General features: G+C 34.8%; 1 protein-coding gene across 14 annotated transcripts in view; it reads left to right on the forward strand.

Moving 5' to 3' along the window:
- Positions 1-24,618, forward strand: part of unc79 (UNC-79 domain-containing protein) — a 272,091-nt gene that overhangs the window by 65,308 nt on the left and 182,165 nt on the right. For 12 of the 14 annotated variants that reach the window (XR_014127995.1, XM_081735890.1, XM_081735895.1 and 9 more), the window contains exons 12-18: positions 3,596-3,772; positions 7,012-7,135; positions 9,892-10,045; positions 12,840-12,982; positions 13,995-14,216; positions 21,690-21,845; positions 22,846-22,975. Coding sequence is in view for 13 of the 14 variants with exons in the window: in XM_081735890.1 (XP_081592016.1) it covers positions 3,596-3,772; positions 7,012-7,135; positions 9,892-10,045; positions 12,840-12,982; positions 13,995-14,216; positions 21,690-21,845; positions 22,846-22,975 (1,106 nt within the window). In the remaining variant the exon portion in view is untranslated. Of the gene's footprint in view, positions 1-3,595; positions 3,773-7,011; positions 7,136-9,891; positions 10,046-12,839; positions 12,983-13,994; positions 14,217-21,689; positions 21,846-22,451; positions 22,809-22,845; positions 22,976-24,618 lie in introns of those variants that run through there. The other 2 variants (XM_081735898.1, XM_081735892.1) reach the window with 2 other exon arrangements.

A 24,618-nucleotide genomic window follows, 5' to 3' on the forward strand; every position in this document is an offset into this window, starting at 1 on the left:
TTCATTAATTAATTACAAAACTATTATGCAGTAACATCGTCATGTAATAATTTTAATTTTATTTCAGTAGTTAGCCTGATATACTAACTGCATAACTTGTTAAAAATTTAACATCAGTTGTCATCAAATGAACACATTAATTACAAGCGCTAACAAACAATAAAAGTAGGTTTTCTGAGTAGAAAAGAAACAGGATAAATTTTCTGGATACATCGAGAATCAAGGAAAACATCACATTCAACTTGAACAACTTGAACTAATTACTGTCTTCTAAATCTTCTAAACTTATTTTGCAGTTAAAATTTTCTATCCAATTTGTGGATATTGTTCAGCAAAAACATTAGAAGAGAAAGGATAAATAAATAAATAATAAGCATTACGAAGCAGTTAGAAATAATCATATTTACAGGATGTGAAGAGAGAGTCTAAATGTTGTTACTATAAAATCGAAGGCTCTTTTATATCTTGATACAACGTAAGTGGTAAGTCAATATAAAATTGAATGTAAACCAACTGTTGTCGGAAATATCGGATATAGCTATCAATTTATGTTTCCTAGCTTTAATAATAATAATTAATAATAAGTCTCAAAAGAGTTCCTTTTTGTATCAATAAGTTCCTTCGTGGCAAAGCGGTTAGCGTACGCGCCTTTGGCGTGGGAGATCAGGGTTCCATTCCCGGCGGTAGCTCATGTGGTTCAGATTCCACGTTAATCAGTAGGTTCCGTCTCATATAGCCTCGTTGCTGAAAGAGACGTTAAACTCAAAATCAATTAAACTCAACTCTTTTTGTATCAAAATGTCTCCTAGTGATTCCATTGCCGCCTTTTGCATTAATCATATTAATAAAGACATTGTCTTAACCAAATAGAACGTGGATTAAAATACAAGAAAGGAAAATTATTTCCGATGGAAACTAATGTGGTTTAATTTCCTTATAAACTATCCATGTCTCATATAATCTTGATACTGAAAAGGAAAAAAGTTAAACAAGAAACGAAAGAATAAAGATAAAAAAAAATTACGTTATTATCGTGGTCATTTTCTGGAGCCAAGGTTTGTACACTAGTCCTCCTCAACCCTTGTAGTGGTGTCCCAGCAGAAAAAAAAACACGTACCGTACATGCGCATGTACAACATGCGCCTGGAAAACCCTTGAAATGGGAACACTGTTTTACGCCTGATCATGTGCTCATATTTTTTAAAAACATCGCGTGTTCAGTCCCTGGAAACGGAAAAAACACAGGTAAACAAGGAAGAAGTGAACACCTGGTTTGTACCTGGAAAACACATGTTTTGTACCTATAACCGAAGGCAACATCTGTGGACTACATGTTTTGCAACTGATCTTAACGTGTTTTCTCTTCAACAGCAGCTGATCATCCGCTGAACATTGCATGTAAAAGGAAGAAGACCAGTGCTATTTTAGTATTGTTCGAGAGCACTGAACTTGCAATGTGCAGGGATCGCAAACATGCAGTGAAAGGGGAACTGGAAATAGGCGGTTGAGACGATACAAACACTACATTTTTCGATTAGTTAACACTGAATGCACAGGTCCCAATTTCAAGATGGCAGCTATTATTTCAAACTAGCGGGCATCTACACTATAGGGCACAATTTTCGATTTTATAACTTGTCCCTGGTCTTTAGACCTACTAGCTATTTTCTGTTTTGTGGTAATTATAAAATGTGTACAATGTTGAATGAAACTTGAGTTCGAAATTTTGCTGAAGGAATAAGAATCAAGACTGAATTTCCAGCAACACAGTGTTTCTAAACATACCAGTACCTGCTGCTGGTCCAGGAAAATATAAATTCGCACCTGCAAATTTCTACCCACACAGTGAGCCTTCCAATATTGTCGAGATTAGTCTGTTTTGCTGGAAATTCAAGAATTCATTCGAAAGCAACATGTAGCTGGACACTGCATGTACATGATGTTGATACAAGCAACATACACCTAATAACAAAACAGCTTCCTTTTTTTAATGAGAAACCCATCTGAAAATGGCCTTTTCTCGGATTTAAAACATTCTGTCTACCGGGCATGTTTCTTTTATATTTCAGACAGTGTACTGTTTCTCTGTAACCTGCAAATACATGCTGTCACTACATACCATGTACAGTTCATGTTTATACAACCCTTTTCTGCTAAAACAAACCACCTAGAAATCCTATTTTCAGTATTAAAAACATACCATGTACCAGACATGTAAACGACAAACTCCTGCTAGATGAACAATTCTCTGGAACCTGCATGAACATTCGGCAATACAAGGAAAAAACAGCTCATGTTCACAGCAGATTTCTTTTGAAATTCAGCATAGCTGAAAATCACGCTAAAAAATGGAACACATTATATGTAATGTGCAGAAAATTTTCGTTCAACATTTAAAATACCGGCTGGCCTGGAACGCAAATGTACATGTTTACAATATCGGTGGAGTACAGTGTATGTGTTGGTACCGTTACATACGCAGACACGTTTTCACTATATACCACGTGCTACACATGAACTTACATTCGCTGATCTGCACATGTCTGCAGCCCACAACATTTTCTTCTGAACATTGCATGTACATGTGCGTCGCACAGGTACTGATCAGTCAATGTACAGTGCCACAGCCTTCTATATGTTCCATGGTACATATATAGAAGGCTGTGACAGTGCACACATGTGATTTCATGTCAGGACAAGAATTATTACATTCAAAAACATGTGTTATTTCCCGGATAAGTGCCCGTTTCTGTTCCAAACCATTTCTTTACACGTAACACCTGTAGCACATGAGCCAAACATGCGAAAACAGGCACTGTACATTGCCTGTTTTTTCAAAAGTTTTCATGAGGGGTAGCAATGTAGGGTTTCTGTTACCATTATTTCTTTTATTGTAATCTAGGTGAAAAAAGTTAATTGAATTTAGTAAAATATTGCTATGTCTCCATTCTTTAGCATGCGTTGTTAGACATAATGTAGGCCAAGTCACTTGTAATTTCTCATTTTTCGTACGTTTTCTATTATAATTGCTTTCATAAAGCCGAACAGAAAACAAGTGATGATCAGTCCTACATTCCTTCCGTTCTACAATTTAACATTTAACAATCAGTAACTAAAAAATCAAAAGAATCAATTTGTATAGTGCAGTATTGTGTCCTTGAGTTAAATGGCCCACGATTGTGCCCTTTAGGTTGAAAGAGATGAAAAGTGGATGATAATGATAGATAAGTATGATAGGACAAAATGTTCATGCAGTAGAGGCAACAGATGGAGCTTGCAGTTGCCAACGATATGAATTAATCTTTCAAAAATGACGAGTCACTATTATCGTATACATAATGATTTATTTTCTTTATTTCAATGATGTAAACAAATTAGCAAGTGTATCATTCTACCGCCATTTGTGTGATTGGGCACTATATAATCTCGTGTTAATTTCATAACTGTTAAAAGAACTTTTTGTTTTTCACATTACGTACTAAACTAAGAGGAGAGAGAGAACGTCTTTTCATTCCCATACATAGTTTCTTAAAAGTACGTATGAATCTTTAAAGTGGAAAGATTTTTACGATTGTTATTTTAATATTTGCTTTAGGGAGACACTAGCTTCCAGAACATCACACTTGAAAGATGGGCTGAATAGACTGTTCTGCCTAGTCCCGTATGATGTCATTACTCCTGAGGTGTGGGATTATGTTATGCCTCACTGGATGGAAGCAATGGTAAATGATGTACCTGAAAAGGAATTGCAGGAACTTAAAATTCTGTTAAGGTAAGCATTTAAACATCAATAGCACTTTCACTATTCAAGTTTTCATTTTATTATTGGTCACATTTGTAATACAATTCCCCCGTTCTGATTTGATTTAATTTTATTTTAATGAATGAAAACAAATTTTGTAATACATACTATCGTAATATAGTGAAAGACTAACGAAATAATTCGAGGACCATAAAGTAAATTATTTCTTCAACTAGTATGCATATCAGGGAATAGAGCCGTAAATAGCTATTAATCACAATAGAGAAGTAGTAAATTTTCGAGTACTCATTTTACAAAAATGAAAAGACTAATAAAAGAGGCTGAAATACTAGAGTAATCTTAATTAAACAGCTTTTAAAATGAATAACCATAGGACAAAGTAAAATTGACTTTGTTCTTGTCAATCTTCACGAATCCTTCAAGCCAATTATTCTCATATGTACTTCTGTTGGTAAAATAATTCTGAAGGAAATATTGGAAAATAACGTCCCATAAGTTATCTTTGTTGAGAAACTTTGCTATGCAAAAGTAATAGGAATAGACCTAATGGAAGAAGAACAGAATAGCCTATATATATATCGGTTGTTCTGTTCTTTACGCTTCAATTATTTCTACTGGCTTGTTCATTTTGAAATGAAGAAGTGACTCCAAGAACAGAAGAAACATTTCATAAAATTCGCTTATATAAAGATTTCCTGATTTCGATTCCTCTTTTAATCTTAACTTTATTTCCTCGCTTTACTCATATTTTATGAATGAGTGTGATAAGCTCAGCTGAAGTAAAATAAATTTAGCGAACTGAGTAGGTAAGTGCAATTATTATAAATATGAGTTACGCACATCGTATTACAACTATTTTAAATTACATTTTAAGCAGAAGAAACTTGAAGTTGTTCATACTGTATTGGTGGACATATTTGTACAGGTAATAGTGGTGCCGAGCTCCCTCGTGGCTTAATAGTGAGCGTACACGCCTTTGGTTCGGGAAATCCGAGTTTAGTTCCCAGTGGGAGTTTATATGGTTCGGATCCCACGTTAAACTGTAGTTACACGTCTCACATAGCCTCCGTCCTGAAAGGGAGGCTTCTCCAAACTAATAAACCAAGTAATAGTGTTAACGAAAGGTTCTGATAGGAAGCATAGTATATCAATTGTAAAGTACTCACTCCGAATGTGAGAGATCCCTCATCGATCATACTGCATATGAGTTCGTGACAGACAACATCGTATCTGTAAATTTTTTTCGGGATTGTGTTTACTCTCATCTTCATTTCATCGTAAGTATATTAATCATCCATGTCTTTCAGCCTGTAGGGCATAATTGCGGGACGTAAACTGACAATTTAATTTCTTTTTTTACATAAACTGGCTACTTAGCTTTCTATTTATTGATGGTAAGAACTAAAATAAATTCCAATGTAAACACAATTGAGGGGGTGAACTTAACAGTGGTCAAACCCACATTTTTAAAAATGGAGAAAAATCAAGTTAAACACATGTAGTTTTTTGTACAATGTATGACACATTCAACCACTTGTGGTTGCTTTTAGTATATTGTACAAAAAGCACATGTGTTTAACTTTAACTTGATTTTTCTCCATTTAAAAAAAAAAAATGTGGGTTAGACTACTGTTGCGCTCACCTCCTCAATTGCCTTCTAATATACGTATATATACGAGGTGTGGCAATTTAAATAACGAGACGTGTCATAAATGTGATGCATTGCAAAGAAAGTTACAATTGACTGTTATCCCCTTCAATATACTCCCCTCCCCTATCTATACACAGCTGCATATGTACCTTCCATTGTTCAAAGCAATGCTGTAGGTCATCAGATGTCACCCTGTTCAACAACTCTGCCGTTTTTCGTTTCACCTCTTCCACAGACTGAAAATGTATTCCCTTCAATGCAGTTTTCACTTTTGGGAATAGATAAAAGCCACAGGGAGCCAAGTCTGGGGAATACGGAGGATGGTCGAGCACAGGAATGCGCTTAGCTGCTAAAAACTGTTTCACAGAAAGGGCATTATGGACAGGCGCATTGTCTTGGCGGAGGATCCATGCATCGTTCTTCCACAAATCCGGTCTCTTCTTCCTTATACTTTTCCTCGGCTTGATTAGGACTTATTTGTAGTAGGTCTAATTCACTGTTTGACCCTGAGGAACCCATTCAGTCATGATGACACCCCTCATATCGAAAAAAACGATGAGCATTACTTTCACTTTCGACTTGCTCATTCGTGCTTTTTTCATTCTTGGCGATGCGGGAGTCTTCCAGTGCATGGATCTCGGGGTCATACTGGAAAATCCATGTTTCATCACATGTGATGACACGTGTTACCAAGTCTTGTTCTGCTTTGAGTCGTTCCATGACGTCACAGCAAATGATTTTTCGAATGTCTTTTTGTTCCTGAGAAAGATTTTTCGGTACAATTTTTGCACAAACTTTTGTCATGTTTAAATTGTCATGTAAAATTTGTCGTACTGTCTCTTTGTTTATGTTCGTCATGTCTGCGATCATCCGAATGCTCAGACGTCTGTCTTTCCGCATAAGTTGATTAATTTTTTGAACATTTTCAAAAGGGCCGCCGGGTCGTTCATCTTCAACCTCCTCTCTACCTTCTGAAAATCGTTTGTGCCATTCGAAAACTCGCGCATGTGACATAGCATTATCACCATACACCTCTTTTAACATTGCACAACATTCCTTTTTTTTTTTTTTTTTTTTTTAACTCACCAGAAATTTGATGTTAATGCGCTGCTCAATTTTACTGTTCACCATGATTCCGGCACTACTACAGAACACTGTCCTCTTCATGCAGGCCTGCAAAGAAGAGAAAAGCTTTCAGAATCATGAAACAAACAGTGTCTGCTCATGAAGGTTCAAGATCAACAACACATCATTAGCTACCTCCCCCTTCCCACGATCCTGCACGACAGAGGGTAGGCAGTCTCGTTATTTAATTGCCACACCTCATATATATTACCAACAAGAAGAAAAACTATAATGGGCACATTCCCGTTACAAACAATCCTACCTTAAAGTGTTTGTTCACCTCGTGTGCCATATTTAGTTTTTCTGAATAGAACAGAAATATACTATTATACGTTGTAATTGAATTTTGCTACTTAGCTATCAGGATGTAATTCACATGAAAAAATCCAAATAGAATAATTGTTTTTATTCTTGAAATGTGTTGAATGTTAACGTTCCAATTTGTAAGTGAAATTTCGTATATTCTTTTCAGTAAAATGCTTGATCCCGATATGAGTCCATTAGGATTTGATGCGAAAAAGATGTATCGTTTTATAGCGATTAGATTTAAGAAAACTACAGCTAAAGTTCAAGAGCAGGCACTTGGCTGGCTTCAAGTAAGTTTATTGATAAGGTTTCTTCTGAGAACTAAAAGTTATATAATCTGACAAATGCTAGTAAAGTATTGTAGTATTCAAATTATACGTTTAACAATATGCTGTCATGTTGCAGACAGAGAAATGCAAACTTTCATTATTGAAAATGTTGCATGTTCGCTCTCTATGTTAGTGATTAGTTTTCCTCCATCGATATTTTTCTTTCTACAAAATAATATCCAGTGTTCTCAATCGAAAAGTTTTAGGGAGACTTTTCATCGAGTTTTGGATTGCGTACTTTATTTTTCTTGAATGTTCACGAATTTCAGTTCAGATAATTGAAGTTTATTACAACTATTATATAATACGTTATTCTATATATATTTTCACTTCAAGAAAAAACTTATTTTACTAAGCTTTATGAAAGTTAATTTCATGACAGGAAAGTCGAAAAACCCAGTTACTAATTTCGTTCATTAGTTACAGGAGTTGTTCATAGGCTCTTTGGCAGTGATATTCTTCACGAGTTCCCTTTCATTGAGTATTCTGAAAAATGTTCAGACTTAACACAATTGTTGCTGATCAATATTTTTAGAATCATATAATAAAAATAATAAATCATATAATAAAAATGCTTTCCAAGTTACTTTTATCATTGACTAGATCACAAAATAAATAATTTTACATGATTAATTCTTTGTACATTCATAAATTCGGCATATACACACATCATGCTTCAGTTTGCTTGATACACGACAGTAAAATGTTTATTATTATATATCAATGAAATTTAGTTTCTTTTTTGCCTCGAGACTCTACTTCGAGGAAAAATCAAAAGATTATTGAGTAAATTTTTGACAACAAAACAGAAACGTATGGACTAAAACTAAAATGCTCATTTTGAAGCGTCAGCATTCCAGAACCTTTCTATTTAGCAACCAATGACATTGAGACATTTGTCCCAACATGACACCAACTTTTCAGTACCCATGTGGTACAATTCTTCTATGACGATACCAGATCATTTTCGTTGCGGAAGCGTTGGTCAGCAAGCAGTTCTTTTGCTTTCTCATAAAGTTGAGTCTGATTGCGTCAGATCTGGACTGAATACTGGATACGGGGGACATGGTGGCTCAGTGGCAGAGCGCTTACCTCTGGTGCTTGGGGCCCTGGTTCGATCCCCGGCCGAGTAAGTTTGTGGTGGACAACATCGTGTCCATGAGTTTTCTCGGGGTACTCCAATTTCCTCCCATATTCTCACTCCAATTCTTCCAGCATCATTCACTCGCTTTATCATCGTCTCCCTTAGCCTAACGGGCATAACGTGGGATGTTAAACAGAAAATATTAATTTCATTTTGAATGCTGGATGCATCAGAATTTCCCAATTCCAAGACTGAGGTTTTTGCAACGCTGTTGCAAACACATGAAGACGCGCATTCTCATGCAGAATAATATTCTTCTCCAAAGACTTTGTGGAAAGTTTTCGGCGCAGAGCAACTCGTAGACGATCCCATGTGACACAATACGCAGCAGATTTTGATGTCTTGTATTTATTTTACTACAAAATCAGCAAGAATCACATCCTGGCTCTCCTAGAAGACGGTGAGGAAAACCTTTCTTGCGGATGGGATTGTCTTGAATTTTTTTATGGACGAATTTGTATATATTCAAATTATACTTTGGCTCTTTCGTCCCGGACCGTGAAACGTCCCAGATTCTTCATTGATAATAATGTAGTATAGGAATACGTTTTCATCCCTCTCGTACCGAAGTAAATGCCGAGACAGCATGTCATTTAGTTCTCCATGTGCAGTGCTGTGAACTGTTGGGTGCCTATCTTGCTGTCCCTTTGTGATATCCAAACACCTCATGGATGATTCTATATGTATTGACCAATAAAGTACCTACTTCATCTACTGTTTGGATTATTGCTTACTGGTCCCATTGAATCACATCCTTCACACGAGAATGCGCGGAAGTCCGGAACAGGCTTCATCAAACACCTACGCGAGCTGATTTTTTTAAACTTTGTTCACCAGTTACACACACGTTTGTAAATATCATGCGCTTGTCACCATACGTTGCACACAACTCCCTATACTGTAGATTTCAGAAGGTTTCTGTTCTTTTGTTCATAGAAACCTTTCACACTCCGCAACTTCACCAGTTTGAAAGTTTCGAGCTGAGGTGCTGTTCAACGTGCGCCAAGTGCATAATCCTAAACCATCGCGTAGAGAGGTGAAGTAATACATATACCGAGTGGCATATATATTTCAAAATGTACATTTGAGTTTTTGTAAATACATTCATGTTTGGCTGTGAAAATTAACTCAATTGCTTTATGATTTACTCGTATATTGTTCACACGCTATTAAGTATGAGATAAATTAGACATCAAATGACATTAGTTTTACGTTTAATATATTGTACTATAATGTCTTCGGTGTATATTGCGAAACTGTTCTCAAAAGCTGTTTACATTTTGTTAAACCGGAAACCACCCCATTAAAAATTTATTGCCCAGATATGGACAGAAAATATGATTGGAAAATAGTGCTTAACCAAACACGAAGGAAATATTTACATTTTTATGTATAATGACTGCATATTTAAAGCAGACTGTTTTTAAAAGAATATATTAAGAAAAAGTCATCTCATATTTGGTCCAATATTTAAATTATATATTTAAAATACATAATTACAATGTGTGCAAGTATGAAAGTAGCATATATAAGTATGTGTTTATTACAATACATATATCTGTTTTTCTCGCAGGTACTATGTGAACTCGAAATAGTAATTCCTCTAAGCCATATTTTCTCAATATTTGGGGATGGAGTTAAGATAATGAAGAGCGTCTTCAAAGATCCGTCAGAAAAGCCTACAAATAAAGCAAAAACCGAAGAAAGTGTACGGAGAAGCAGTATTTGTAAGTAATTTATTAGATTAGCAAGATCAGTAATTTATAGATCTAAATAGGATTTGCACGTGTATTTTCTTATTAACTGTCGATAAGGATACTCCATTGATTCACGGAGCAAACTGATAGGAAGGTAAACTAGGTATTTCATGTTAATAATATATCTCATTTTGTGAAATACTGTTATTGTAATCCTTCAAAATGAATTTAAAATATTACAAAATCTAGGTTAGTATTTGAATATATGGTCTCACCTTTTATAGTGATTACAATGAATTTTATTTCAATCGAAGGTGTTTAATAGTAAATGTAAATGTTGGAGCCTTTTGTCCGTATATGTGTATATTTTGACGCTGTGCCTGTATACTGTGACATAGCTGACATTTGAAGCTGTGACTGTATACTGTGACATAGCTGACTTTACACCAAATATGCCGTCTTGTCAGGTGTAGCTTTGGCTGCTACTTCGCTTGTCATAAAATAGAATCTCATTAGGTAGCTGAACTAAATCAGACGAACCTAATAAGCTTCATTATTTGAATCCTCATTTTCAGAATCGGTAGATGTCATTGCGTGCTGGCGTTTAAATTTGAACCGATCCAATTCCTTCGTCCTCCACTCTCCGTATTGTATTAGGTGTCGTTTCCCTAAGTATTTAGGGTCCTTCGGCTAGTCAGCTATTATAGAACATTTAGGACTGAAATTGAGTTATCTTTTGATGGATGGCACTATTTTGACTTTGACATCTTGCTTTTGACTCGTGGTATTGATCTTGTTAATCTTCTGCGACCTTTATTTCTTAGTGTGTTATATTGTGTCTTTTAATTTATTATTGTTTATTTCCTTTAACTTTACAATTTTTTTTCGTGTGTAAATACCTAAACCTCGTGGTTGTATTTTGATTAGAACAAGTGATTTCGATGTTGTAGCTCCCATTAAACTGCCAAACAACCTATGAATTAACATTATATTACCAATTTTTATGAGTTGGTTATTTTTTGTGGAACCAAGAGTAGACATATACCGTTGTATTATGTTGATGGTTTGGTTTGAGTTTTTACGTTTGATTTGAATACAGAAACTATATGGATAAGGACCTGCTGCTTAATATGGTATCCAAACCACATGAGCTCTCATCAGCAATCGAAGCCGTGTTTTCTGCATTTTGGTCGCATATGTTAATCATTCATATAGCCATATAGATTCTCATCATGTTTTTTTCTTTTTCCTCTTTGCTTGCGCCAAAAATGGATTTCCCAGTTATTGCCAGAGTAATCAAGTTCATTTTCCTGACAATATCATTCCTGCTGTTGAGAGTTTTTAAGGATGAACCAGAGTTTATTCCAGTTAGAACGCCTACCTGAATAGGTGCACATATGGGCCAGAGTTCGATTTTCGAGTTTTCTCTAATGTCGTCAGACAGCTAGGAAGCTAAGTGCCTAAAAGATGAGTTCAGTTTCAGTTTTTTAATGTCACGAGGTCCATATCACGGACAGGTATCTCTTTTTCAGCCCTGCCTTGATAACTTCATCATTTGTTTTTAATATTGTGGAATTGCTTCACAATGTAAGTAACTTTTGTTACAATTTTGATTTCTTTTATGCAAGAACAAAAGTAACTTAAAATAAGACGTAAAGAAAGAATAATTGAGTGATAGTGTTTTTTTTTCCTTAATATTTGGTTCTCCCGTAATTTTATTATTTGATCTATCTAGTATGTAAAGAGTTTAACTTTGTTTTACTTTTCATATTTCTTTTAGTTCACAATATCTGGATTAAATTTCGAGCTTTCACCTTTGTGTTTGGTTTTTGACCTGCATTACCATTTTTTTTAAATTCTTTAAAATTTAGGTTATGCTTTCACTTCACCTTTCACTATTCACTAAGTATAATATTAGGTTGTGTGCCTGTGTGTGTGTGCTTGAACTTGTTTGGAGGAGGAATCATATACTCTTGGTTCATTCGCTCTCGTAACGAAAAGATGACCTCAACCAACCAGTGCTATTTTGGACTTTTAGACTTTGCGTCCAGTGGATGGTTTTGGCTTCTACACGAGCACACTTCAGCTATTTCTTTTGTTTAATTTTCCGCGTTATTTCGGATTTCCAGAAATAACGTATTTTTGTAATTTCCTGTTCTCATTGTTTTTTCATGGGTTTTCACCTTCAGACTCACATTTTAGATTGCTTACCTCTGGTCTTTGGGGTACCTGGTTCGATCCCCGTACAAATAAATTTGTGATAGACAACATCGTGTCTGTGTGTTTTCTCGAGGTACTCCCGTTTCCTCCCACTTTCTCATGCCACCAAGTCATCCATCATCGTTCACTTGCCTTAATCACCCTCTCCCTTAGCCTAAAGGGTATAACCGTGGGACGTTAAAATGAAAGATTTCGTTCCATTTCTACACTCTCTTCACTTCGAGTTGATGTTTTCGTTATGTACCCAGTGCTGCTAAAGGAGTTTGTGTTTGTTGTCGGTTGATGTAAAGAGTTATGTGGTATTTACTCGTCTCTTTTGTTAATTTATTTAGAATGTTAAAAAATTCTTCATATTCTATAATTTCTGCCATAGTAAGATGTTCTAGGATTCTTCTAAACTCTTTCATGTCTTAAGAGGTATCTATAGTCTACCTTGAAAATCAGAAATACTTGCGTTTGTAGCCTACATGTTGATTACACATTTTCCAACTTACAAGCCGTCTGGCTGGGCCGGAGTCCTTTCTAATCTATAGTACTACGGAGTGTTGATCATACGAGAATCAGTTAGAAAGTAAGAAGTTCTTATTAATATGATTACTTACAGCTCCAGTTGTAGAAGATGATTCCGGCAATACATCACCTTTCTCAGATGATGAAGTCCCAGTTGCGAAACACAAAGAATTCGAAACTGATGCCGAAGCAAACCTTCCCTGTTGTATATTGATGTTAGATATACTGTTACGACAGGTTAGTAAAATCTAACAATCTTGCTTCTAATGTAGGCAGAGAAACAAACTAAAATGAAATGATGATAAAATCTTGAGCTCGATATATGCTCAGATAAAAGATCATTGTTCAGGACCCATGTAACATGCGTAGTTTTTGTGAACTGTCAACAGCATCCCAACTATTTTAAAAATCATTTGCTACTTGGAATAACTGTTCTGTTTAACAGTACCAGTTGTTCAGGTTACTCAATTAAATTATATATAAGGACTTGCATTTTCGAGAATTTTATTGGTATGACTTGTGGCATGTTTCACGAGAAGTGACATCGGAACAAGTGAAACTTCCATCTCTTCAAATTAAGAAAAAAAAAAAAAAAAACTTTGATTCACTTTTACTGAAGTGACTTTCCTCAAGAGTACTGTATAGGATGTCAGTAAATTCAATATCATTGAAAAAATAGATAATTTGTATGACGACCGTTTATTTCATAAATACTCTTTTAGCCTTTTGATTTATTCAACGAATATATAATTTCTTAAAAAATAAATAAATTAATTATGTTTAAAGTTCTTCTTTAAAGTGACATCGGAAAAAGCGAAACTTCCATCTCTTCAAATTAAGGAAAAAAAAAAACTTTGATTCACTTTTACTGAAGTGACTTTCCTCAAGAGCACTGTATAGGATGTCAGTAAATTCAATATTATTGAAAAAATAGATAATTTGTATGACGACCGTCTATTTCATAAATACTCTTTTAGCCTTTTGATTTATTCAACGAATATAAAATTTCTTAAGAAATAAATAAATTAATTATGTTTAAAGTTCTTCTTTAGTTACTCATACTTAAATAATAATTATTGTGTATGGTTTCATCTGTTACAACACTTCATTCTGTAGTACGGTGATAGAAATAACTGTTAACGTGAGTGGTTCGTGAAGAATAATATTGTATAAATTTCATACCTTAAATTTAATTTTGAAAGAATGTATGTATGTATATATATTTAAAAGTTATGTAATATTATTTTAGATGGAGCTTCAAAATGTGGATAAACATACAGGAATATATAATTCATTGACCGAAGACCTTACCAAACTACTGAAAAACATGGTGTCTGTTCCATGGATAGGAACACATTCATGTGCTGAGAAGAATGAATGCACATTTTGCGAATCGTGTGTGATGTGGTACCAGTTAGCTGTAGAACTAATTGAATATGTAGCACCGGAGAATTTGGCCCATCCACCGGATGTAAGTATGCTACTCATTCTTGTATGCATTTTAAATATTTGGTACATCCAACTCAAGCTGAAGTTTTGTTTTAGTCAGTTATGAAGCACATCATTAAATTGATGTTTTAAGAATGAACAAGTTACCCAGTTATTTTGTGAAATAATGCTGTGCGTGTCGATCTCTATATATTATTGTTATTATAACAAAACTTAATAAGGGTTATCTTATTTAGTTTACTAGTCCTTATATGATAGTTAGAAGACAGAAATACTAAATACACTAAATAAACACTTTAAACTTTCAACCTGAGAACGGATCGTTGGCAGAGTGTACAGAAAAGGGAAAAAAAAAAAACAAACAAACAAAAATATTGCAAGTAGAGGACTTTCCTTTCTATTGCTAGAGGGATTATCAGAGAAATAGTACTATTAATCATTATCTAGATATTAAAATTTATACAATTTAATATAAAATTAATATAATGTAATTGTAAACACATTACACGAACAATAAAATAAATATTGGTAGGAGAATTTATGTATCTTCCGTTCTTCTTTCCTACTTGTCCTACCTTATATATAATAATATGTGCACTCTATTCTTAACAAATTTACGTCATTGTTAATAGTTGTATCGTTTGCTATGTAGTTTTTTTTCCCATCTTTCTATTTGAATCCGTACAAATACATGTTATAATTTGAAATTAGTTAAGAAATTTCGAATTTCGTACTTAAGAACCTATGAAATGAAGTAATAAATGTTTTCAGTAATTGAAGGGCAAGATGGCTCAATGGTAGGACACTTACCTCGAATTCGTAGGGTTCCTGGTTCGATCTCAGCTCCTGTCAAGTAGGTTTAGTGATGGATAGTCACCATGTATGTGCGTTTTCTCGGATTATCTCTTTTGCTCCCACTTTCTTCATTCCACCATTTCATTCATTATAATCATCAGCGACGCTTAACCTGGAGTATAATCGTGGGACTTAAAATGATATTTAAAAAAAAAAAAAAAAAATGAAATGCAGGTCACTCACTCACTTACTGAAAATTGAGTAATTCTCATGCACTATATAGTTCCCTGAAATTCTCTTCATATATGAATTATTATATTTTAGTGTTATCTGTCTGTTGTAATTCTTTCTTTCATCCCTTTCCTTTCACCGTGCCACCTTCCACTTACCCAGACAGAAAAAGCAGGTGGTTTACAGGCGCCTGTGAAACATATTTTTTCATTTTTACAGGCATATTTTTACAGGCGCCTGTACATGGGCCTGAAAATGGAACACTTTTAAACGCATGAGACAAGTATCGATTTTTTTCACGATCGTTGCATGTTCATTTCATGGAAACAGGTAGTTTTCATGTTGATAGGGCTGCAACATGAAAAACGCGTTTAAATAACATGTAGAGAGTGGAAAGACATGTACGTAACCGGCATATTCCATGCAGTTGACATATACGCTACCTCATAAGGATCTGACGACAGCTGCTTTTCATTTGATAAAAATGTAATTGACATGTTAAATACATGTGAAATACAGGTGTTAACGAATTAGTGGGCGTGTTAGAGGAATATACATGTAAAGTACATCGCATTAAGTACTATACATGTGTCAGGACCTTGCATACATGACAAACTGGAGACTTGATGCCTGAGTATTACATGTTTCCTACACTTGTAACATTAATGATTCACTCCAATCAACCTTGTTCATGGCATGCACTAGTTTAACCCAATTATTGGCAATCATGATCATTGCATTTGCCGTTTACCTCCACATTGCCTGTACATTGCATATAGGTGGGTTCACACTTCGTATATACACGAAGATAATACAGACAATGTATTCAGTTGTAATCCCAATTATTATACATGTGTCAGGACTTGCATAGCGAATGTCGAATTGGAGATTTGTGCCTGAATATTGCATGTCTCCTATGCCTATAACGTGCATGTGTAGCTCCAATCCATCTTGTTCAGCACACGTATCTGCTTAATCAATTTATTGGCAATCATGATCATTGCATGTTCCCGTTCACCTGTACACTGCATGTACGGGAGTTACACACTTCGCATGTACACGAAAATGATATACACCCTGTATGTAAAATAACATATTCTACATCATGCGTTTTCCATATACACCCTGTGTGTAAAATAACATATTCTACATCATGCGTTTTCCATACTATATGCTAATACATGGTATTTACATGTAATGCGAATGTCACACATGTATATTACATGTTGATAAACAGGCACTTCCTTGTACTTTTCATTCTTACTGTATTGCGAATGTTATCAACAATCCATTCAAGGTACTTAACATGCACATATTCCCTCCATTTACTTGCATGTAAGTGACTACGTGTACATTGCATGTTCTCATTTTAATGTACAGGCACTGTACAACGCGGGTTTCCGTGCAAAATTTCCAACAGAAGTTTAATACTTTTTCGACATGCGTATCATCTGAAGACAATGTGCCTGTAATATTTTTTTACATGTGTTTTCGCCGAAACAGGCACCTGTATAATGCCTGCCAAAATCTGAATGCCTGCCATTGCATGTTTCCTCAAAAATTTTCATAATAGTACCCAGAATGCATTGTTTTCTCAAAGTGTCCTGTTTTAGTTTAATTATGTGTGTTTTACATTTGAGAAAAAAAAAATTATGACATATTGAGGAGCACATGTGTAACAACGTATAAGTTATTTGCTATTTTGCCACTAAAACAAGTGTGTATTTTGAGAATCGTAAATCCATTAGTAGTAACGCGAAACAAAAGTAGGCATTGCTAGAAGCTGTAATGTTTTATTTCTTTATTCTCTTACATTATCATTTCCTCATTTTTTCGTCTAATTGTGAAACACAAGCCAAAATACAGGGTGTAAAGTATTTCTCTTTTAACACTCCTCACAGGAAACCATTATATATCGTTAGATCTGATGTAGGAGGAAAAAAGTCAGTCCTTCTAGAAACAAGTTCCGGAAAGAGTTTCTGTAACATCACTTTATTTCGCTGGCCGTTTTGGGCGGTGGCTCAGATTGTTGAAAATCTTGCTGATTGAAATCAAGATCATGCAGATCACAAAATGTCTGCATAAAATCGGACTGTGACCTGCTCTGTATATCGCATAGCCGTTACTGTTGTGTTACCATATTTATCTTCGATGAAATATGATCCGATGACACCATGACTTGAAATTGCTGCCCCTCACGGTTAGTTTTGTCGAATGGACTAATCTTTGTGCGCAATCATCGGGCCTCGCCAAGAAAGAAAAAAAAAAAAAAGTTGTTTATGTGAGTACTGACGAGAACGTGACACTCATAAGAAAACCACCAACTCGAGGTCGGTTTGTTCATATAGGCATTTTTTTTTTCTTTGCGGAGTTCATAACTTTAATAGGGCGAACGATTATTACAAATTATGAAAAGCATTAAAACTAGCTACCATATATGTTAACAAGCTTCACCACGTAGTTCATTGAAATCTAATTGACGCCAACTTAGTTTAGGACAGGAGGGTATTTTTTTAATGTAAATAAAGCAATGCAGATACGTGGCGTATAAATTATTTGTATTAAAGGACAATGATTTCGGCTCCTGTAAGAGAATCCTTCTTTTGGTCCACAATACACTGGCTGTTACCTACATTTCTGATGTTAGTCAAAAAATGCTAATTCCTTTCATGTTTGTAAATCTACCACAGCAAGTAAAGAGCTTTTCTCACTCTTTTGTGTATTATTGAATTCGCAGCAACAGAGAATTTGGTGTTTAAAAATAAGTTTAAATCTGTTGTTTCCACCTTTTATTAATATAATGTTAATGCAATCGGTGTTAGCGGTGTTCTGAACATCGATACTGGATTTGTCCATCACAACAGCTAGGTTGTGGTACAAGCCCCGTGGTTTGAGTAGGAGAGCACCGAAAAGTGGGGGAGTGTGGGAGTGTATGGCTGTTCTGGGAGCGGACTGAATAACGTCATGGTTAACACATCGACACGGTACGTTAAATATCCCGAGTTCAAATCTCGGTCCAGTCGTGAACTTTTCTACTGTTTGTGTATTGTGTATGGTCATGTTTAATATATTCAATGTGTATGTGATATTTGCTGAAAATTTTCAGTATTTCAAATCATTTTGTATGTATCACAGTATAATTTAGAACCTTCTTGTGATTATATCGTTAGCATACGCGTTTTCGATGCGAGAAAAACAGATTTTGATTCCTGGTGGGAGCTCATATGGTTCATATTTCACGTTAAAGTGTGTGTCGTAGTCTCATATAACCTTGGTGCTCAAAAAGACGAAAGCAACTAACTCAGTAAAGTTTTTTGCTACTAATTTTTATTACTAACATATTAATAAAAAATTTTAGTGAATTATGCGCAAAATCGATAATATTCTTTGTAATCATTTAGTAATTTGTTGACTGTGTTCATTACACTTAGATTTGAAATATTTTGTTTTACATATGTTTAAATATTAAAGATAATATTAAGCACATAATTAAATAGCTAAAATACATATCTATGAGCATCCTATAGCAATGTAGACACTGGCAAACTGTTTCGACGAATCGCTCTTCTTCATCAATGTAGATTTAAGAAAAGAAATAGCTGCTAAAAAAACAACAAAAAAAAACTCTACATTATGAAGTTGCCTCTAACTCATGGATGTTGACAAAAAAAAAAAGAATAAAAATAAAAATAAATAAAATCAACTATGTACAGATTGTACAGATGGAGGGGATGAATTCTCGCGTAATACTAGTACGCACAGGTGTGATGGTTACATTCCGTGTTCATTAAACTGACGAAAAATGACCACCTAATCAAACTTGTAAATTTGAGTACTGAAATTGGTTTCGTATGGTGTAAATGAATACTGTAAGTGAGTCAGTGGAATTTCATTAAACTTTTCACAGTGACCATGTGTGTTGTTAAATATTAAGGATGTGCTCTTTTTCACTTTTATATAATTTCTTTGACACTGGTGACTTTCTCTGATAATACTCCTTAGAGGATAAAATTAGACTTGAGCGATAGAGGAGAACAAGCCACGTACTGATTCATAATTAATTATGTAGTATAATTTATTAGGTTTGTGAGATGCCTGGTTAATCAAAATATGCAAATACATACTTTTGCCATTCGTCAGCCAGCAATTGGATTTCGTGACAAAATAATTTGCAGTCTGCAATTAGGCACGTAGCCAGGGGGTCCGGACCCCCTTCCTTCGAGACCAGAATTGAAAAAATTAAGGAAGGATTATACAAAATGAAATGAGAAAAAGAAGGATAGTTAAAAATAAAAAAACTACAGGAAGCTTTTGTTTATTCTTTTTATGAGGAGATTTGTATTACTTGCTATATATGTGGTGAAGTGAGCGAGATATCCTGGAAGAGTCAGGGAACTTTAAATTTCTAGAAAAGTTACCGATTTTTCAGAATTTCTAGTCAGGGAGATTTCAAGCTTCGGAAAGCATAGTGCCGTTCTGTAAGAGCGTGGACATTTTTTATCATAATTTTTCGTCATCGCATCCTTGCAATATCAAACATGTTATTTCAAAAACAATTTTCTACTGCTCCTTTAACCTGTCATTTGGAATAGATAGTAGTTGACGGAATAATAAAAACAAAAATTTATGTGGAAAGAAAGTTCTGTTAACATTTGATTCAACAGAGAAAGGAACGCAGATATTGTAAAATATTTTACGACATTATTGAGTATGTGCTTTTTATAATAGTGAATATGTACTTTTTATAATAGTTGAGGTCATAGTGAAAGGAAAATTGTTATATTTGAATAAACAGAAAAAGGATGTAAATATTGTATAATTTTTTTCAATATATATATATATTATTTTACTCGAGATTTCTTCATAGTTTGTTATTGAAATACTTACCAACATATCCTCATTTTATTGTCCTAACAAACCAATATATGTTGATAGTAAAGCAGTTTAGATTAATCGAGCTCCTGGACCTTTAGAATTTCATGTCGTCCCCCCCCTCCCCCCTCGTTATGAAATCCTGGCTAAACGAACCAATATATATATTCCAGTAAAATAGTTTCGAATGATCGAGCCCCTGGTATGATGACCACAGTATTTAATGTCACGGACCCCCCCTCCCCTTCCCCGTCTCACGAAATCCTGGCTACGTGCCTGCCGTGGTGCGAAGATGTCTTCAACCGCACGTTGCACACCCAATCATCAGGGAGGTCTCCTCCCCCTCCCTAAGAAGGATACTGCAAGAGGTGTAGACAGTGGGAGAGATATCGGGTGAATATGGTGGGTGAGGAAAGATTTATACCCAACTCATAGAGAGACCGCACCGCCCTTTACGTGACATGTGGGCGAATAGATCTTGATTAACTTCTTTCTGAAAGCCTTTCTTATGTTCCATTGATAATATTTCCAATGTAAATTAGCTTATCAAGTGTATAAAAAAAATTACGTTTCATATTACATTTTTTAAAAAGATAGTCATTGAAAAGAATGAAATGTTTAGGAATTTTTGATTATTTTTCTTCAAAGTTAACATAGGATGAAAATAGTTAAGAGATTCAAAATTAATGTAATTATCAACAGCGAAACTTGAAACGTTTTTGTGGTCATTCCTATGTCGCCATGTAGATGTGATGTTTACACTTTCGCTACATAAGCTGTATTATGGAACTTAAGCTTCGTGCATGTAAAATATGGTTTAACTCGCTTAAATACAAAAGAACAAATACACTAAATTTGCTGTTGTCTTAATTTGCGTCGCATCGTCCATCACCTGAAAGTTTGAGCCCTTATAAATATTTAAATGAATAATAAAAGGAAAAGAAAAATGGCTCATTGTTTTTAATTTACTTTATACAACGTTGAGGTTACGAAAAACATTTTACGTACATTTCAATCCAGTGCAGCTGAGTGGTTGCTTAGACTGTCAAACAATATAATATCGGACTCAACAGAACTTTTCCAACCACATTTATCTTGTCCCCAAGACAACTGTGGAAAAAAAAAAAAAAAAAAAAAAAACTATACCACGTATCCTAGCTTCAAATAGAAGAATGAAATATGGGAACTATTCCATTTTTGTTTTATACACACTAGTACTCCGTGCACAAATAATTTAATGATGGCGCACGGTGGCTCAGTGATAGAACGCTTACCTTTGGTGTTTGGTGTCCCTGGTTCGATCCCCGGACGAGTAAATTTGTATTGGCGGGGACAACATTGTGTCCGTTTGTTTTCTCGGGATACTCTCGTTTCCTCCCACTTTATCATTCCAGCAATTCTTCCATCATCATTCACTTATCTTAAGTATCGTCTCTTAGCCTAAAAGGCATAATAGTGGGACGTTAAACTGAAATACTTCATTTTCAATTAAATCATTGGAGAAAAGTATATTTCAGATTTTATAGAGTGTCGAGTATGAACAAATTGTGTTATGCCTTATTAGTTTGACTTAAATATCTGATCTTCATTGTTTCAGCCTCGTAGTGATGATCACTCTGGAGAAGATGCTCATGGCAGAAAAACTCCTCCGGATTCGGATAAAAAATCTGATTCCAAACCTTCAGATGTTGTTATTACAATGCCAATGTCTGAAATCCATACTGTTGGAGGAGTATTAGTTAATATGCCACAGGTAAGTTGCTGTAGAAACCTGTAATATTGCATGTTCGTCTTCCATTATTTGAGGAGTAAAAATGAAAATAGTTCAGTGGGTTTATAAAATAAAGTATATTAGTGAGCAGAGCATCGAAACTAAGCCTAGACAATTAACACTTCAGCATTTAATGTTGTAATTCGTTGTTTTTTGTATATATGTGTTGTTTATGATATTGTTTTCCTGTCCTTCATTTTCTAAATGGTTTTTGGTGTTCATTAAATTATAGTCCATATACTTCAAGTTCGGCGTAATTTGTGAGTGCAGGGTCTTATTTTTTAACTATGTAATGATTGTTAAATGAGTTTTTACATGTAGAATTAGATTTTTCAAGTACTCTTTAGCAAATAATTCTGTAGCAATTCTGTAAATAATTCTGTAGCAATAATTTAAATAATTCTGTAGCAAAATCTAAGTAGTTTTGAGATGTTAATAATTAGAAAGTAACTCTTACAAAGTAGTCTCCTAAAAGTAGCTAACCTTGTGCTCATAAATACTTAGAACTCTAGTAGAATGGACTATAACGCGCTTGTGATGAATGTTTCGTAACAGTATTTTTAATAATGTTTTATATGTTTTTTTTAGTACACTTTAATCCAAAGAAAATCGCAGTGGCAGCATTGATAGGCAGCATTCAAGAGACAGTAAGCTGTTGCATGCAGTAGCTGAATCCAAAAACGAAAACAATGTCAGTGATAAAAAGAAAAATAATGAAGAAAATTTTTCAATCGGCTAAAATTAAACTGTTCCTGAAAGTGCAAATATAAAGTGCAATATTTTTCTAATGAGACTATAAGTTAAAAATTAAATGAAGTCTTACAATAATGAAAAGAAACTTGGAACTAAATAAAAACTGTAAAATTGATGCTTGTGTACGCATGAACTGTTTCATGTTTGTGTGGCATCTCTTCCTATCTTCTTTCCTATTGGCTCTCTTTTCTTCTTGTCCGAGGACTGTAGTAATCTATGTTTATTAAAGCTTATTCCCTTACAGATCATGACTGCAACTGTGGAGACTGTTTCCGAATTGGATCTGGCTCCTATAATACCCTCAGAGAAAGTAGTTAAGGCTGTTGCTCGTGCAGTGACCATCACTGAAACCGATACAGGTAAGCGTTCTTTATTTTTATGTATTTTTCTACTTTTAAAGTAGCTTTGTGTTTAGTAATACTTTCACTTTATTACTTAACAGTCAGGAATAACTTTCATGCGTACAGATGCTGTCAAAAGTGCCTATCCACTCATGCATGTTCTGTTCTTAATAACTTTGGAATGAATGCACCAATTGAAAGACAATTATATATTTTCTATCCGTATGATGGAGAGAACATACAGTATTGGTGAAAACTTTGCATGATTAATCCAATGTTCTCGGGAGTGCTGTCAGAGTGAATGTTGCTGTGCTGAGATTGAATGTAACGCCACTTACATAGGCGAAACGGGAAGGAATATTGAAGACAGAATGAAAGAACACTAGCGACACACCAGACTGAAACAACCTGAAAAATCTGCATAGCCGAACACTGCTTACAATACAATCATACAGTTATGTGGGACCACATTTAAATTCTAAAGAAAAGCAAACAGTTCTGGACAGGAAAATACATGAAGCTCTATTAATTCGTACACATCAACAGAGACAAAGATTATCATCTACCTGATATCTGGCTTCAGCTTCTCAGTACGAAAAAAAAACATCAGCCAATGAGAGAATAGTTTCCACCGGCAACATTAGAGCACGCTATTGGCCAATAACAACAAGCAATAGAAACACAGCAATTCCTTAAGACTACAATATAAATTGTACGACCAGCACACTCCAACCCATAGCTCTGAATATGTTCCCGCTGTATGATAATGAAAGCTCAGCACCGCAACATTCACTCTGAGAGCAATCCCGAGAACATTGGATTAATAGCATTCGCCAGCAAAACTTAAGATCATCGTGACTTTGCATGATGTTCGTCAAAAGTGTAATTTTTAATATTGTAGTTTAAAGTAAACGCTGAGTAACTGGAGATTTTATTAACTGCATAATGCTACTTTAAATTATCGAGTTTTCATAAGATTATAGCTGCTGAAATTGCAAGCTCTTTATCACTTACCTAAGGGAAAAGTCAATTCTAGAACATTAGATCCTGTAGATGGGCACCGTCTTTGTGGTTGCGTTCCAGCACTTGCGAGCCAAACCCGTTGCAACATATCAAGGGAAATCAAGCTAATTTCTTCATGAATGTTGACTTTCAATTAATTAATGTTGTGGGGACGTTGTTCAAACGTTATTGTTTAAAATTCCCCATAGAAATTACACGGAAAAAGAGGTGGGGACAAAAATGTCCATCATCTAATATCTACAGTTATTCCGGGAAATATTCATTTTCATTCACTTTAGCTAAGAGCTGTTCTCCCAAAATAACTCGTGTTATGCAAATCACGAGATTTCTGTTCTTGAACCACACAATTTTGTAAGGATAGAAATCTATGAATATTATTAATAAAAAAACAGTATTCTTCCCAAAGTGTGGTATCACAAACCCAATGAAACAGCATTCGCTATGCAAAACGCTGTAGACTTCTCAAAAAATGATTCGTAAAATGACTTCACTATTCATTCATACCTGACTACTAAATGGCATTATTGTGTGAACAAAATAGCATCGTTACAATCTTGTCAAAGTAAAAAATACCTGAAATAAACAAATCAAAAACTCCTCTTACTCGGCTCAACCTTGTATATGCTATAGAAGGTGGT

This window comes from Thermobia domestica, chromosome 13 (assembly GCF_964235325.1).
Source record: "Thermobia domestica chromosome 13, izTheDome1.hap1.1, whole genome shotgun sequence".
NCBI lineage: Eukaryota > Metazoa > Arthropoda > Insecta > Zygentoma > Lepismatidae > Thermobia > Thermobia domestica.